The sequence below is a fragment of the Photinus pyralis genome, unplaced genomic scaffold, assembly GCF_008802855.1.
Source record: "Photinus pyralis isolate 1611_PpyrPB1 unplaced genomic scaffold, Ppyr1.3 Ppyr1.4_LG10, whole genome shotgun sequence".
Lineage (NCBI taxonomy): Eukaryota > Metazoa > Arthropoda > Insecta > Coleoptera > Lampyridae > Photinus > Photinus pyralis.
In genome coordinates this window covers 18,008,456-18,026,419 of record NW_022170250.1, presented here as the reverse complement: position 1 = coordinate 18,026,419, position 17,964 = coordinate 18,008,456, and the positions used below count along the sequence as shown (strand labels likewise).

The 17,964-nt window shown below is 43.8% G+C and overlaps 3 protein-coding genes across 3 annotated transcripts; 2 read left to right on the top strand and 1 right to left on the bottom strand.

Annotated features, from left to right (window-relative positions):
* Positions 1 to 2,130: 2,130 nt before the first annotated feature.
* LOC116161609 (serine/threonine-protein kinase 16) lies at positions 2,131 to 7,564 on the bottom strand. Its single transcript, XM_031475010.1, has 4 exons — positions 7,422 to 7,564; positions 3,439 to 4,033; positions 2,427 to 2,561; positions 2,131 to 2,369 (listed from the first exon to the last, which is right to left on the bottom strand). The coding sequence occupies exons 1-4, from the start codon at positions 7,529 to 7,531 to the stop codon at positions 2,253 to 2,255; spliced, it is 957 nt and encodes a 318-aa protein (XP_031330870.1). The 5' UTR covers positions 7,532 to 7,564; the 3' UTR covers positions 2,131 to 2,252.
* Positions 7,565 to 7,677: 113 nt separating this feature from the next.
* LOC116161610 (cytochrome b reductase 1) lies at positions 7,678 to 8,875 on the top strand. Its single transcript, XM_031475011.1, has 4 exons — positions 7,678 to 7,813; positions 7,864 to 8,084; positions 8,132 to 8,495; positions 8,544 to 8,875. The coding sequence occupies exons 1-4, from the start codon at positions 7,749 to 7,751 to the stop codon at positions 8,707 to 8,709; spliced, it is 816 nt and encodes a 271-aa protein (XP_031330871.1). The 5' UTR covers positions 7,678 to 7,748; the 3' UTR covers positions 8,710 to 8,875.
* Positions 8,876 to 9,199: 324 nt separating this feature from the next.
* On the top strand, positions 9,200 to 16,501 carry LOC116161555 (cullin-2). Its single transcript, XM_031474944.1, has 10 exons — positions 9,200 to 9,392; positions 9,445 to 9,604; positions 9,654 to 9,931; positions 13,263 to 13,651; positions 14,718 to 14,909; positions 14,968 to 15,377; positions 15,423 to 15,654; positions 15,702 to 15,968; positions 16,017 to 16,232; positions 16,278 to 16,501. The coding sequence occupies exons 2-10, from the start codon at positions 9,486 to 9,488 to the stop codon at positions 16,407 to 16,409; spliced, it is 2,235 nt and encodes a 744-aa protein (XP_031330804.1). The 5' UTR covers positions 9,200 to 9,392; positions 9,445 to 9,485; the 3' UTR covers positions 16,410 to 16,501.
* The last annotated feature ends 1,463 nt before the right edge of the window (positions 16,502 to 17,964 follow it).

Below are 17,964 nucleotides of genomic sequence, written 5' to 3'. Positions count from 1 at the left end.
TACAGCAAGTTGACGACCTATTAGACAGGTCGCCCCCTTACTGTGCTGTAAATTGCTCTGTAAGAAGGTTACTTTGTCCATCACTGATGTACCTACTAGGTTCCCTCCTCCGTTAGCGATGCCGACGGTTCCGACCCCTGGTCGGAGCCAAGAACCGCCACACGAGCCAAAAGCTCGCTGACATCTTTCTCGATCTCTTCGGGCGCCGGGAGCAATCCCGCCGCCTCTTCGAGATCAACACTGCGAGGTTGAGCCCCCTCCGTCGCAACGGAACTAGGTCCCGCTGCTTCGGTGGAGCTCTCTCCCTTACCTTGCGCAGCCGGAGCACCCGCTTTCGTCACAAAAGTGACGCGCGAGACCCCCGCGTGCGCCTGAAAGTTCTGTCGCTGGAGTGCCCGATAGGACGTCTCATCGACACAAAATGCGAGGAGAATCCTACCAGGCTCCTCCCTGCGAAAGAACATCCTCCATAGATTCGTCCTGAAACCAGGATTTTGCCTCTGGAGGCGCTTCAAAATGGTGTCCGTGTCATCCGGGAGCCCGTACAACACAGCCATCACCTTGGTTACCCTCGGGACGTGCCTCTGAACTTTCAGCGACGCGCCATCCCAGGGCCGGATAAGAGGGACGGTCCTCTCCAACCAGTCCAAGGTCCACTGGTCCTCGCATTCGGCCACGATGGCACCCTGCGGATTCCAGCGGAACCCTGCCAGCCGAGGAAAGGGCCCTCCCTCCATCTGGTCTACGACTGCATTCAATGCAGCCATAATGCACCTCGACTGAGCCTCAGAGATGTCCACCTCCGGGTATGAAACCGGAACGACGGCCATCTTAAGCCCTGCCGCAGCGACTTGCCCATAAGTTCGTGGTGCACCCTTGGGTGCATCAGAACCTCTAGGCTTCTTCTCAGGCTGCCTTGAGCAAGACCCTGGAGTGCTTCCCTCCGATCTGAGACGCTTAGTCCCTGACGTCGGGTTGCCCCCTCGAGCCGGCGCTTCCTGGCCATCGCCTTCTGTGCGCCAGTCCTATTCTTCTTGCGAATAGGAGCTGACCCACCACCAGGTCCTTGGGTAAGGCCCTGCGTTGGAGCCGTCCCCTCTTTCGAGGGGCCTGCCCCGTTACCGGACCCCTTTTGAGGGCCCGGCTTGTTGGTCCCCTCTTACGAGGAGCCCAGATAGGTTTTGTCTGAAAGTTCCATACAATTCCCACGAGTAGTGCGGAAATGCGGTCTCACCTGGGCAGAGCCGCTTGCCCAGGGCTTGGCTGCCAGCCCCTTCCCAAAGGAAAGGAGCCACCACTCGGAGGTCGCCCGGTATCCGAGGGGCACCGTTATCGACACTGCACCCCAGTGCCACGCGGTCCTCGGCACGGTCGCTAACACCTTGACTTGGAAGGTCGCTACCAGTCTGGGTTTTAGCCCCGACGAGCCACTTATAATCGTCACTACCCACACCGAAGCACGAGTCACGTACGATCATTCAGGTGTCTGTATGGGCTTTCCCCTATCCCCCACCCGGGGACGCGCCCGATGGGTGCCTAACCACACGAGGGGAAAATGTGATACCTGAGAGATATATGAAGCAGGGAAGAAGGAAAGTGGTGAAAACGTAAAGAAGAGACTTGAAGGCAGATGTGAAGTCGCCCTCAAGAAAACGCGATGGAGGTATACAATGAGGCATAATGGAAGCGTGAGGGGTGGGAGGATATTACGGATGTACAGGAATCGTTTGAAGTATCGGTGAGGTGGGCGAAGAGGAGAGCGGGGATGCAGAGCAAGCATGATGATGGTTTGAAATATGCGGAGAAACTCCTTCAAGAATGACAAGAAAAAACCCTGGAGATCTTAAAAATCCGGAAAGATGACGTGCATGTTTAAAGAAAGCAGCTGGTGAGCATGGCGGGGGGGGGGCAGCATAACGGGAAACGTAGGCCAAACGAACTCCTCTTGACGGAGACGTGAACAAAGCTCGACGTATTTAAAAAGCGTCAAGGAAACGCGGCAGTGGGGGAAGTATGTCGACGGGCGCCGAAATGGAGGAGCGAATGCCAAGAAAGGTGAAGGAATCATTGTAACTCCACTGAGTAACTAGCCACACTTACTGCTGTTCTTGAGATTTAGGAGTAGGTATATACAGGATGGTTTATATTTACCTATTTTTATTTCATATATCTTTGTATAAAATATGATACAAATGCACAATTATCTACACAAAAATAAGTTAGGTACAAATTGCAAAACGTGAGCACGTATATTACACTTGGTTATCTAAAATTCTCACATAATCGTCAACTTTCTCGATTACATCGGTAATAAATGGTCTCTCGGCGGGATTTTCGTTAAGCATGAACGAAACCAAGTCATGCATTTCCTGTAACAAACACGCGCCGAATTAAGTACCTACGGTAGTGGCCGCCTGGGCACGAACCTGAGTAAAAGGCGTGTCCTCGGGAAAATGGATCTTTCCCGACATCACAGCTAAGGCCACGGAATCGCCGCGTTCGTACACCGCGTCGAACGGCGATTTAAAATAACACATCGCGTACAGAACACAGCCGAGACTCTGCAACAAAACATCATGGTCATTTATGAAGCAGTCCCTAACGTCCTGAGGGGCGAGTAATTTGCTCATCCCCCAAAATTGCTCACACAATACCTCCTGAAAATTTACCTCCCTTCCCCTGTAAGAGACAGCTGGGAAATGTACAAGAAAGGTGAGGAGAAGAGGGAAAATATAAGAAAATCATGAAAAGACTCTAAGGAGATCGTCTTGTAAAATTGGAGGAAACTTCAACGATGGGGATAACTTAATAGGTACTTACGAAGATGGATTAATGATACATTTTTTTAAGAGAAACTCGTATCAAGAGAACATAAACTTATAAATAGGCGTCAGTTAAATTTAATATGGGTAATTTGTTCCGACTCGCGTTTCTGTGCCCCTGATATATTTTAAGGCAATTAAGTACAAGGCGAATTTTAAAAACGGGCCAGGAGCACAGAAACTGGAGAATTTCGTCCATAAGAAAGTGTCAGTCTATCTATTTTGCACCTTGCCGAGATTCTGTGATCCTGATAATACGTAAGAAAGTGGCAGCCTTCTCCCACTTTTTGGAAACGCTTGTAGTTAGTAGAACATGAAACGTAAGAAGGTGTAATTTGGATATTCTCGCTCTTTTGTGATTCTGGTGCGTTCTCTAAGGGAGGAATTTGTAACAGGAGGTCAGGAGCTCATAATTTAGGAGGCATTAGTTCTAGATTGTGCGGCTGTGATTCACAGACGTTTTTGAACGTTTTCTGATTCCGATGTGTCCTGTAAGAAATAAATTTGTAACAGGAGCACATCTTTCGTAAGGGCATGTCACCTACTCGGGGTTTTGTGATCCTGACCACTAAAAACTAACAGAAGGGAGTGGAAGACAAAAAATTGATTACTATACCCAAATATCAGTTCGTTCGTCAATAACACAAAAACTCTTCACATTGAACAGCTCCGGTGCTCGATAGGGCATCGAGCAGCGCTCGGCCGCCAAATCCTGCAACCTCTGGGCGTCCTGAGAACCGCACACCTGCACCTTCGCGGGCGCGACCGACCCCAAATCCATCAGCACCGGACTCAAGCCGTCCGTAAGGCAGACGTTTGCCGTCTTCAGATCGCGATGCGCCAACGCCTCCGGCTTGAACTCGTGCATATACCTCACCGCTCCGCACACGTCGCTAAATATCCGTAAAATTTCCGAAACACTCAAATAGTCCTTGGTCGCACTCCGGACGTCCAGGTAGTCGTGGAGCGTGCCGCGCCGATAAAACGGCAGCACCATGTACACTTCGGACGTCGCGTTCACCACAATATCGGCCGAACCTTTGAAGGTCGAGTCGATCAGTTCGATTATGTTCGGGTGCCTCAGCTTCTTGCAGTACTCGATCTCGAGCAGGGCGGTCTTCTGGTCGTCGACGCTGTGGCAGATTATGCGTTTCACCGCGTAGCACCTCTTCGTCGCGACGTTCTCGACGAGATCGATCGTGCTGAAACCCCTGAAAGCATGCGAGCGGTTAGTGTAACTGAAACTTCAACAGTGGCAGATTATTCATAAGAAGCAATATACGATAGCCCAGGGGATAGTACAATCTCAGGGGAGCAAATGGTAATTTAAGGAGAACTTGAGAACGACTTAGAAACTTCAGAGGAAGTTAATAGTTAATTAAATCAGAGCGAATATGTAATTCCATGCACACCTAAGCGCGGGGGGGGGGGGGAGTTCATATGTCCAAGGGGCGCGCGTGTGGAGGTGTCTGACTATCTCTTTTTTGAGACAACGTATAACCGGGGGCATGCCCCCCAGTATACGAAGGTCTTATGACAGTTGTAGGAAAAAGAATACCCCCCCTCCCCAAACCCCCCGGTTTGGTATTGTTGATCCTTACCACCATCCGTTTTGTAAAGAGTCCTTACACCTGAACACTTTGAGGCAGAACGGGGGGCAGAGGAGGGGGAGGGGGGGAGAATTTTCCCCTTTGGAAAAAGTTAATAAAATAACGTGCTATGTAGCATATCCTCCGCGAGGGACCATTATAAAGGGGGGTGGTGGACGATTCAGCCTCACTCTCCGTCAGAAAAGAGCCAACACAAAACAAAGAAAAATGAAAAACGCAATTCTACTCTTTTCAATGCGCGGGGGGGGGGGGGGGGGGGATTGACAACATGCAACATGGTCCCAACCGTAAGAAGAACTTAAAAAGAAAACATTGACTGCACGCTGAAAATGCTCTCTATGAATCTCTTAAACGTATGGGAGCAAGGAGGGTGTATTCTAACTCTATGGTAGAGGGTGGAGGGGTAGATTTCAACCTTTTTGTTCGCGACAATAAAAAACACAAGGGGGAGGCGATTAAACACCGCGTTCCCTTCTTCTGTGAATAGAGTGAAAAAGGCAACATTGTAAGTAACTGTATATGTGCATTGCATCGCAACCTTGGAAATTACACGAATTTCTTAATTGTACGTGTGGAGAGGAGAGGGAGGGGATAAGTGTGTACCCAACACACAAAAAATCAGCAAAGAGACCTTTATTGGTAATACTCTCAGTGCTCAATATTGACAATTTTCAGCACGCGCGAATATACTAACTCTATGGTGGAGGGGTGGATTTCAAACCCCTGTTCCCAACAGTAAAAACACAACAAAAACACTTTAATGTAACACTACGAAATACTCACTGCACGTTGCACCACATCGGCTTAATTTATGGGGGGGGGGGGGGGGGTGTCTAACTAGTTACGTCGCAAAACCATGGGGAAGAGGGGGGAGGGCAATGGTCTAATTCGTTTCACCACCAAGAAACCAAAATCAAAACAACACTCTTTCACCACCCACAAAAACATGTATGACACAGCACCGCGGCGGGTCCATAGGTGGTGAATAATAAAGTGGCTCTAAAGAGCTAGAGTATCATCCCCCCCCCCCCCCCCCCAAACCAAAACTGGAACGAACAAAACTACAAGTTTTCGAGTTTTACCAGGGGGGGGGGCGATCAAAGCATTGCCCTGGGCGCCTACATACCCCCCGATGGCCCCCCCCCCCCGTTTGGTATTATTCATTTCATCCTTAGCACCTTGATTTTTGGAAAGAATCGCAGGCTCTGGGACACCCCACCCCCTCCGTCGCTATACAAGAGACTTTTATTAGTTGTAGGAAAATTTGTTCTTTTTCCGGGGGGCACTCCCATGCGCCTCCCCCCCCCTCGTTTCATATGAGTCTGGAATACAACGCTCTTACGACAGTTGTGTGGAAATGTGTTCTGGGGATGGAGGGATATTCTAATTAGTGTCACCACCAAGAAACAGAAAAAAACATTCTTTCACCACCCAGATAAACACTCCCTTTGCATATCCCCCCGCCTCCGCCCCACGCAGGCCGTCGCGTGACGAGGGTCTTATGACTAATGTAGAGTAATTTATTCTCTTTCCTGAGTGGTATTCCATGCCCCTTTCCTGGGGGAATACCCCCCAGGATACGAAAATTGTATGAGAGTTGTAGGGGGGACATTGTGTTCTCTTTTAGCCCGGTTTGGTGTTATTGATCCTTAGCACCATGATTTTTGGAAAGAGTCAAGGAAAAGTTTTTTTTAGAGGTATTGTAATATCCTCCTCAGACCCCCACACCCCCAGCCGATTTGGTATTGGTGATCATTAACACCATGATTTTGGAAAGAGTCGAGGAAAGGCGAGTCCTTAGAGCTGAACGTTTTGAGGCAGAACCTTACTCTCTGCGCATTGCGGCACGACATTTGCACTTCTACATGAGGGGGGGGGGGCGGAATTGCGGCCCGACATTTGCCCTTCTACATGAGGGGGGGGGGGGCGGAATGTGATAATATTCTCACCACAAAGCAACATTGTTTGCAGCATTGACCCACAAAATTAGCAGTTACACGAAATTCCTAACCGGGGGATCTATGTGCACATTAATCTACTAACTATATGGAGGGGGGGATTTAGCTTCCTACGCACTTTCCTCCAAGAAAAAGTGAAAAAGACATTCTATGTCGCACACAAAAACACCCTCTGCATGTTCTGGTCGGCAGTTCTGTGAACCACCTTTTAATTGGGGGGAGGGGAGGTTGTAATTTCTTTACGGCAGTGGGTGGCGGGGGGGGGTGGGGGGGTAGTGTGATCTTCCTCCGCTATGCTACAAAAGAAAAACAAAAAAATATATTGCCACTTTTCTACCTATTGCTTTACCATACATACTAAAATTGTAACTGAAGGGGAGGGGGGTGGTTGGCGATCCCCCCAACAGTAAGTAAACAGTTATGTAACTTTGAAGCACACTGACAAACATTCTCTACATGTTGCACTACAACCGTGCCACTTCTACGCATCTCTTGTTAATGTGGGGGGGGGGGGGGAGGCTTCGTCTAAATCTACTTGTGCTCATGAAGAAAACCTTGCCAGCACTGCACACTACTGAGAATCAGCCTCTGTACATTATACCATAACATCTGCACTATCGTGCTTGAGCGCATGAAAATCGCTATGCCGGGGGAGGGGATTTTTGGGGGTAATATTGCTTGCAGCCTAAGAAATATTCTAACAGGACTTTTAATATCTACGGTTCCTGTCCCAGCCTCCTCCCCTCCTCTATGATACAAATAAAAAGGTATCCTTGCAGCTTGCACCTACACTTCGATATATTCGTTAAAATTGCAAAGAAACATCTGCACTTTATGCGGGATTTGGTGCACATCCTAATTGTAGACTGTGCTGGTTGCCGATTCACCCCTGATCTGTCTAAAAGCCAACATTCCTCGCAGCAGAAGCTTGTTACATTTGGGGTGGTTCTGACAAAGTTTACTCGTCTTGCTACCTACAGATAGTGAACTAGCAAAGCGTTACTAAAAGATATGTTCGGGGGTTGACTTACCCTTCGCCCAGCTTCTCCCTGATTACGTATCGCGTGTTGTTTACGTAGAGCACCTCCCGACTACAAAAACACCCCATTTTAACCAGTAAACTTAAACCTAACGCGTTCATCGCCTGCGAACTTTACGACTCCATACCGCAGGTGCTGGTGAAAGTGAGGTTATGTTTACGGTTCACTTACGGGCACTTTCGAGATTAGATAAAATGCCAACCGCAAACGACCGACTTTTCTCCTACGAACAAAACAAGGATTAGACGATACCCCACATCGAGTCTGGTGAACGCAGGTGGGGGTGTACCCGCTTCATTGATTTTTGACCTGTTGCTCATGAGTTCAGATTCTGAGGACGAACTCGCCGGCGGTCCGCACGAAGAGAGAGTGAACTTTCTGAGGTCTTCGGCATATGGACTTTGAACTAGTGGTCATAATTGTTTTGTTGTAGGAATCTGGTGGACAGAATGGAGGCCGAAGCCGATCACCGTCTGCAGAAGCAATTTAGTGTACTCTACGGGGTTACCTCGGGCCTGGGGGTCTTACTAATCGTGCTGACGCTGGTGTGGATCACTCACTTCCGTAACGGGTTTAGTGTGAAGGACCCGAGCCAGGAATTCTACTGGCACCCCATGCTGATGATCCTCGGACTGGTATTCATTTATGCCCAATGTAAACCGCCACCATAGCCCTACGCAAGTTTAATCCTGGACTTACAGCAATTTTAACGTTCCGCATCGCACGGTACGCGAAGAAGAAGGTGCTCAAGCTGACCCACGCGACTTTACACTGTCTGGCGTTTATTCTATCCGTGATAGCGTTGAAGGCGGTTTTTGACTCGCACAACTACGCCAAACCGCCAATGCCAAATCTCTACTCGCTGCACTCTTGGATCGGACTCGTCACTGTGATCCTCTTCACCTACCAGTTCGCGAGCGGATTTGTCACGTTTCTCTTTCCGGGGCTGTCGAAAACCATACGGACCTGCTACCTGCCGTTTCATACGTTCTTCGGTGCCGCCATCTTTACAATGGTAATTGTGACTGCCCTCCTGGGATTTGCAGAAAAAGCCATTTTTTCCATGTACGTACCACCGCGTTAGCTAACCCAGTAGTCACTTCAGATTTTCAGACCCGACTATAACCAGTTGGGCAGCGAGGCTACTTTGGTCAACTTCATGGGTGTGATTCTGCTGGCGTTCGGTTTGCTGGTGTTGTATCTCGTCTACAATCCGACTTACAAACGTCTCGCCTTGGCTGAAGATGAGATTACTCTGGTGGGACGCGATTCTGACTAACTGCTGCAGGGCAACTTGAGCACAAAATAACTGAACCGGTTTCATTTTCAGATGGTACTTAATAATTCTAACGAGGGTGCTTACAATGTGATTTCTTTTTTGTTAGTGATATCTATTATTTTTCTATTATTATTATTTGCAAAATAAATATGCAATTGGTGTTAAGCATGAAGTGTGTTATTTTACAAATTTCCCGTACTGAATTTATGTCATTCTTATTAAAACTGGGACGCGGAGTGCGAAATAAAATGGGGTTCAGAACAGAAAACAATATTGTGTCCAAATTTTTTCGCAAGATCATTGGAGATCTCGGTACTTTGATGACTACTATCGATGAACGCAAATTCTTCTTCATGATGATGTTTTTCCTTCTCTGTATCAATGAATTTTGTTTATACTCTTGTTTGTTACATCCTGTATAATAAAAGCCGCGCTACGAATTAGGTCCAACGAGAAAAAGTTGTACCAATAAACGTTCACATTTGACATAAATTTGGAATTGAGGTTTTTGAGAATTTTACAGAAATGTCGAACTCGCTGCACGAATTTCTCACGGGTAAATAAAAGAAAAAATCGCCTTGATTTATGATTTGCGAAAAAGCACGCAAATATTCCTTATACAACCTTTATATCGATTTACAAGACGAAATTGGTGCTGGTTGCCAAAAGTACGTACTCAAAAGGTAAACTTTGCGTATTTAAAATTAGTGCAAATACTAAGGGGTTTATTTTTAGATTTTGCTAATCATCTTTTTTCGTTTTCCATTATTTGAATTATGTCCCTCAAACCGCGCACTGTCGATTTCAACGCGACATGGACGTTACTGCAGGAGACGATTCACGGGGTGATCACTCTGGCGCACGTACCCCGACCGGTCTGGAATGACAGGTTTTCGTAAGTAAACACTCGCAGTTTTTGTGCAATTGTTGTGTTTACCTTTCAGAGACGTGTACTCGCTGTGCGTCGCCCACCCGGAACCGATGGCCGACCGTCTATACGCCGAGACCAAATTGTACCTAACGAACCACGTGGCTAAGCTCCTGAATGAGGTTTTAGAGGGCGGCGACGCGCACCTTGTTAAGAATTATTTTAAGTATTGGACGGACTATTCGATAGGGGCGAGGTATCTGCACAGCCTCTACCTTTACCTCAACCAACAGCACATCAAAACACAAAAACTGTCAGATGCCGAAATCATTTACGGTGGCTCGGATACCGCAGGTAATACACCTATCGCTGTAGTGTAAAAAGTAGAATCGTGAGGCAATTTCCATGCACCTTTTGGAAATGTTCTCCTGCTAACCAGAGCAAATTTACCAATTTTTTGACAGATTCCTATGTATTAGGAGTGGGGCTATTTCCTCGCTCATTATATTCTCCCGATACAAAAGTATCAGTGAAAATAAATTATTGTAACACTCTTTTTTAGTATAGAGAAGGTCTAGTTTATTATGTTCTCCTGGTAACCAGAGCAAATTTTTCAATCTTTGTTGGATTTCTGTGTGTTAGGAGCAGAGATACTTCCTCGCTCATTATATTCTCCTGATGCAAAAGTTTAAGTGAAAATAAATTGTTTAAACATTCATTTTTAGCCTAGAGAAAGTCTGGTTTATTAAACAGAGCAAATTTACCAATTTTTTGGACGGATTTCTATGTATTAGGAGCAGAGATAAAAGTGTCGGTGAAAATAAATTATTGTAACATTTTTTTTTTAGTCTAGAGATCTGGTTTATTATGTTCTCCTGGTAGCCAAAGCAAATTTACCGATTTTTTTGACGGATTTTTGAATATTAGGAGCAGAGAAACTTTCTCGCTCATTAAATTTTCCTGATCCGAAAGCTTAAGTGAGAATAAATTGCTAAAAACAGCAGAGATACTTCCTCGCACATTATATCCTCCTGATACAAAAGTGTGAATGAAAATAAAATGTTGAATCATTCATTTTTAGTCTAGAAAAGGTCTGGTTTACTATGTTCTTCTGGTAACCTGGGCAAACTTTCTAATTTCTTTGACGAATTTCTATGTATTAGGAGCAGAGATACTTCCTCGCTCAGTATGTTCTCCTGGTCTGAAAGTTTCAGTGAAAATAAATTGTTGAAACATTATTTTTTACCCTAGAGAAGGTAAATTTGCCAATTTTTTTGACTGATTTGCATGTATTAGGAGCAGAGATACTTTCTCGCTCATTATGTTCTTCTGATCCGAAAGTTTAAGTGAAAATAAATTGTTGAAACATTGTTTTTTAGTCTAGAGGTCTGGTTCGTTATGTTCACCTGATAACCAGAACAAATTTACCAATTTTTGTGTCGGATTTCTATGTATTAGGAGCAGAGACACTTCCTCGCTCATTATATTCTCCTGATACAAAAGTGTCAATGAAAATAAATTCTTGAAACATTCTTTTTTAGTCTAGGGAAGGTGTGGTTTATTATGTTCTGGTAACCGGAGCAAATTTATCAATTTTTTGTTGGATTTCTGTGTATTAGGAGCAGAGATACTTCCTCGCTCATATATTCTACTGATGCACAAGCTTCAGTGAAAATAAATTGTTGAAACATTCTTTTTTAGCCTAGAGGAGGTAAATTTGGCAATTTTTTTGACAGATTTGTATGTATTAGGAGCAGAGATAGGTCCTCTCTCATTATGTCCTCCTGATCCAAAAGTTTAAGTGAAAATAAATTATTGAAACATTGTTTTTTAGTCTAGTGGTCTGGTATGTTATGGTCACCTGGTAGCCAAAGCAAATTTACCAACTTTTTTGACGGATTTTTGTATATTAGGAGCAGAGAAACTTTCTCGCTCATTAAATTTTCCTGATCCCAAAGTTCAAGTGAGAATAAATTGCTAAAAATAGCAGAGATACTTCCTCGCGCATTATATCCTCCTGATACAAAAGTGTTAATGAAAATAAATTCTTGAAACATTGTTTTTTAGTCTAGAGGTCTGGTTCGTTATGTTTACCTGATAACCAGAATAAATGTACTAATTTTTGTGTCGAATTTCTATGTATTAGGAGCAGAGATACTTCCTCACTCATTATATTCTCCTGATACAAAAGTGTCGGTGAAAATAAATTCTTGAAACATTATTTTTTAGTCTAGCGAAGGTCTGATTTATTATGTTATCCTGGTGACCGGAGCAAATTTATCAATTTTTTGTTGGATTTAATAATAATAATGTATTAGGAGCAGAGATACGCCCTCGCTCATTATATTCTACTAATACAAAGTTTAAGTGAAAATAAATTGTTTAAACATTCTTTTTTAACCTAGAGAAGGTCTGGTTTATTATGTTCTCCTGGTAACCAGAGCAAATTTACCAATTCTTTTGACGGATTTCTATGTGTTAGGAGCAGAGATACTTTCCTGCTCATTATATTCTCCTGATTCGAAAGATTAAGTGAAAATAAATTGTTTAAACATTCCCTTTTAGTGTACAGAAGGTCTTCTTTATTATGTTCTCCTGGTAACCAGCGCAAATTTACCAATTTTTTGTCGGATTTCTATGTATTAGGAGCTGAGATACTTTCTCGCTCAGTATATTCTCCTGATACAAACGTGTCTATGAAAATAAATTATTGGAACATTCTTTTTTAGTCTGGAGAAGGTCTAGTTTATTATATTCTCCTTGTAACCAGCGCAAATTTACCAATTTTTTTTGTCGGATTTCTATGTATTAGGAGCAGAGATACTACCTTGCTCATTATATTCTACTGATGCACAAGCTTCAGTGAAAAGAAATTGTTGAAACGTTCTTTTTTAGCTTAGAGAAGGTAAATTTGTCAATTTTTTTGACAGATTTGTATGTATTAGGAGCAGAGATACTTCCTCGCTCATTATTTTCTCCTGATGAAAGAGTTTCAGTGAGAATAAATTGTTGTAATATTCTCTTTTAGTCAAAAGAAGGTCTTGTTTATTATATTCTCCTGGTAATAATAGCAAATTTACCAATTTTCTCTCGGATTTCTGGGTATCGAGAGCAGAGATATTTCTTCGCTCATTATATTCTCCTCATGCAAAAGTTTAAGTGAAAATAAATTGTTTAAACATATTTTTTGGTTTAGTGAAACATCGTTTATGTTCTCCTGGTAACCAAAGCAAATTCACCAATTTTTTGGCAGATTTGTATGTATTAGGAGCAGAGATACTTCATCGCTCATTATACTCTCCTAATGCAAAAGTTTAAGTGCAAATATATTGTTTAAACATTTTTTTAATGTAGTGAAGCCTCGTTTAGTAAGTTTTCCTGATAACCAGAGCAAATTTACCAATTTTTTGGCAGATTTCTATGTATTAGGAGTAGAGATACTTCCTCGCTCCTAATATTCTCCTGATACAAAAGTGTCGGTGAAAATAAATTATTGAAACATTCTTTTTTAATCTGACAAGGTTCTGGTTTCTTATGTTCTCCTGGTGCCCGAAGAAAATTTACCAATTTTTTGTCGCATATCTGTGTATTAGGAGCAGAGATGCTTCCTCGCTCATTATATTCTCCTGATTCAAAAGTTTAAGTGAGAGAATCTCTTTGCTACGTCTTTTTTATTACGTTTCAGGCGAACAAATGGAGATCGGCGAGCTGGCGTTGGAAATTTGGCGATCGGGCATGATCTCCCCCTTAGGCTACAAGCTGGTGAAGTTGCTACTGGAAGCGATCGACGAAGATCGCCTCTATCACACCACAACTCTACCGATCGACGCCGTTAAAGGCACAATATTAAGTTTTGTCGAGGTGCAAACGTACAAGAAGAAAGGTCAACTGCAGCTTTACCAGGAGCTCTTCGAGGAGCCCTTCCTGAACTCGAGCGGGGAGCATTTCAAACGCGACGCCGCTCGCCTTTTGGAAAGTAAGGATGTCAGTTTGTATATGGAGAAGGTGATCGCGAAAATCGACGAGGAGCTGTTCCGAGCTAGGAAGTTTTTACATCCGAGCTCGCTGCCAAAGGTTTGTTTTTCGCCGACCGTGCGAAATTAGCAATGGTGGAGGATGTGGTTTGATAAAAATTGATTCTCATTTGGGTCAATCTTGTTTTTCGACAAATTATACAGGATGTGCCAATTAACGAGGTCTGGTTGTGACAAAAACTTCAAAAATATTTAAAATTTTTGGGACTAATTGTAGTTCGGCCACTTCGGTTCTTCTATTTCAAAATCTGGTGACATAGGTACTTCATATTTTCGTTACGTTTTTTCCACGTTATCTATAAAGGTTCTTCTTGTCCTTTGAAGCTTCCCTTTTGCTGGATTCAACCCTTCCTCACGCCCTCTTCAAACGATCCGCACAGGGTGTCCTATTTTCGACACTTTTATACCAAATCTCCGTAATTGTTAGATAACATAGCGGGACCAGGTAAAAAAGTTGTTGGACCTAATCTCATATCTTTAAATGGAACATCCTGTATATTTTAATCTAAAAAGATGACATATTAAATTCTCTTTTCAAAAATGTAACACTAAACAAAAGAGATTCAAAAAAGATGTTTAAATAAAAATTCAAAACCAAGATCGATTCACAGATTAAAAAAAATTTTTTAATTAAATATTTGTTAAAAATAAAACAACTGCAATACTGAAATAATCAATATTAATTCAAAAAGATTTTTAAAAATTTCGAAAATTGTTTTTGAAATTTTTTGAATCGTGGCCCTTTTTTTAATTTTTAAAAACTCTTGTAATATTTTTTTTTATTTTTTAATCACTTTAACCTTTTTTGAATGTCATCCTATGTGTGCTATACTTTTGAAAAGAGAATTGAACATTGTACTTTTTTAGATTAAAATATACAGGGTGTTCCATTTAAACAATGAGGTTAGGTCTGATTCTGTATACTTATTTTGAATAAGAAGAAACTGTTGTCATAAACATTTTTCTATATGTCTTTCAACTACGAAATCCCCCCGCCCCCTCCCCCTCCACGTTGTTTTCTGTTATTGCACAACGAAGCGCGCCATTGCTAACTTCGCACTTACGATGGCGCTCGTTGTATCGCACGCGTACCTTTTTTTTTGCAGATAACGCAACGGTGCGAGACCCACATGGTCGCCGAGCACCTGCTATTTTTGTACAGCGAGTGTAAAAACATGGTGCAGGGCGAACGTAAGCAGGACCTCTCCAACATGTACAATCTACTTAAAAGCGTTCCCAACGCGATGAGCGTTCTCGTCGAGACGGTCCTGGATCACATAAAATCTCAGGGATTGGTTGTAAGTGCAAACGATACGATTGGTCGCAACCTCTCTTTCTAACCGCCGTTTAACGCAGGCTGTAAATAACTTGCAAGGGGAGAGCGTGCACATACACTTCGTCGAGAATCTTCTGGAGGTGTACAAGAAGTACAGGCAGTTAATTCAGGAGGTGTATAAGGGTGATCAAAATTTCATGGGTGCTTTAGATAAGGCGTGTAGTTCCGTTATAAATTATCGGCCGAGCGACGGGCGAAGTCCGTCGAGGAGTCCCGAATTATTAGCCAAGTACTGTGATACGTTGCTCAAGAAGTCTACTAAGGGTATTTCTGAGTCGGAAGTCGACGAGAAGCTGTCTCAGAGTATCATCATCTTCAAATACATCGACGATAAGGATATTTTTCAAAAGTTCTACTCGCGGATGCTGGCGAAACGGCTGATACACCAGCAGACGCAGAGTATGGACGCTGAGGAGGCGATGATCAATAGGTAACTAGATCGGGCCGTCAGCGCCTCTCAGTGGTTTAATTGCAGGCTAAAGCAGGCGTGCGGGTACGAGTTCACGAACAAGCTCCATCGCATGTTCACCGACATGTCGTTAAGCGGCGATCTAAACAATCGCTTCAGCACCTTCCTCAAGAATGACAGCATCGATCTTGGTATCACGTTTAACATTCACGTGCTGCAGGCCGGCGCGTGGCCTTTCGGCCAGTCCAACGTCACCTCATTTGCGCTTCCCCAACAGCTCGAGCGAAGCGTACAGATGGTAAACCGACCAGTCCCGCCACTTTTCTCAAACCGACACTGTTGCAGTTCGAGTCCTTCTATCACAAACGCTTCAACGGGCGTAAACTGACGTGGCTGCACCATCTGTGCCAAGCGGAACTGCGCCTAGGCTACCTAAAGAAGCCCTACTTGATAACGATGCAGACGTTCCAAATGGCTATACTGCTTATGTTCGAGACGACGAACTCGTTGACGTGCGGCGAAATCCGCGACACCCTCCAGTTAAATAACGAACAGATACAGAGGTACGCAAATAGTCTAGTCGAATGTAAATTTCTACTTGCCGACACCGAGGTAATTCCGCCGTCGCCGCTTTGATTGTAAACTAAACGAGCCTTGCAGGAGCTGAGCTCGAACACCTCGCTACGATTGAATACCGAATATTCAAACAAGCGTACGAGGTTTCGGATCACGGCGGCCGTCCAGAAGGAGACCCCGCAAGAGGTCGAGCACACAATGAACTCCGTCGAGGAGGACCGCAAGTTGTACCTTCAAGCCGCCATAGTTAGAATAATGAAATCTAGGAAAGTTTTAAAGCACAACGCCCTTATTCAGGAAGTGAGTCTCTCAAGACTCTACCGCTTAATTCCGTTTGTATTGCAGGTGTGCGCGCAATCGAAAGTATCATTCGCGCCGAGTATACCGATGATAAAGAAATGTATAGAGGCTTTAATAGATAAACAATATATAGAAAGGACGCCGCATTCGAGCGAGGAGTACAGTTACGTCGCGTAAAGCTCGATTAAGGTTAAGAGTTTGTAACATCTCTGTTATATAATTTATAATCTCATTATTTTGTAAATTAAAATAAAAGTTTACGTCACGAGTATTTTGCTTTGGTGCCGACGTGTTCGTCAGACCAAACGGCATTGCACACAATCTCGCTGGGTTCTCTGTAAATAAGAGCGACTTTGTGTTACATCTGGTTCACATCGCTTGATATCCACAGCTGCTAGAAATATTAAATGGAACGAAGTCCCGCAGTGAGTTTCGCTCTTGTCCATTTTTAAATTCTCAAAAAAAACAGTTTGGTGGATCGCAGAAATCGAATTGTCTAGTTTTCACTCGTTTTTCGTGTCCTCATTCAGTCTTAACTGGCACTTTTTGTCTCGTCTTCCATGTACAGTGTGTCCCATTTTCGACACGAGGTATCCGCAATTGCACAGTCCGGCAAAAAAGTAACAGGTGTAATTTCTTCACGCGCCTTCGAGATTTCTCTACGTGTCCTTTACCCGTCCTCAACGTCTTACTTTTATTTACGCTTTTGAGTCCGTGTATCTTTTGAGATTTCTTCACGAGCATTTTGCCACCTCCTTCGAGTCCTCTTGATCACCGCCACGCTTCTTTAGAACCTGATTTGGTCCGGCGCATTCGCCAGACCAAACGGCATTTCACACAAATCAATCTCGCTGGGTTCCCCGTGAATATGGGCAACTTTGTGTTGTATCTGTTTCACATCACTCGATATAAACAGTAATTACGTGAAAATTTGGTAGAAATATTAAATTAATTTGAGTCCGACGGTGAGTTTCGCTGTTGCTCTATTTTAAAATTCGCAAATAAATGGGTTTCATACGCATCGCAAAAATCGAGTTGTCTATTTTTCATCTCGTACAGGCTTTTTCGTCATCGTCTTCCAAGTACAGGGTGTCCCATTTTCGACAATTAGGGTATCCCGTAATTGCTAGTTCCATCAAAACTGTAATATAGGCGTCATATTCTCCTTTTAGGCCAAACTTACAATGATAGCACCGCCATTTTACCCTATGGGATCATCAACCCCACGTCTGCACCGAATCTTTCACGCCTTTTTGGAATCCTGTTCACGTCCGTTTCGCGTTTTCTTCAACCCTTCTTCATGCCTCCTTCAGTCTTTTTGGTCTTTTTACGCATCTTCGCGCCGTCTAGATTTCTCCTTTTTCACGACTTTCCGGATATTTCTGTGTGCCTCATCATTCTTCGGCGTTCTTCACGTATCCGTCGAGTATTTTTCACCCACTTTTGGGTATGTCTTGACGCCTTCACGTCTCTTTAGACTTCTTGCTTCATTTAACAATTTTTAATTTTTTCCTTCGATCCTTCTTCACTCCTCGTTCCAAGCTTTTTGTCACTTCCGCGCCTTCTTCAAGTCTTCCTCGCGCTTCTTTTGAATTTTCCTCACGTCACCCTCTATAGCCTTCTGCACTTCTCCTTTATTCTTCCTTCCTTTTTTTCGCTTCTTCGTTTCTTTACGCTCCTTTTGAGTCTTTGTGCCTCCTTCGAGTTTCTTTTACGCTCTTCGAGGTTTAAT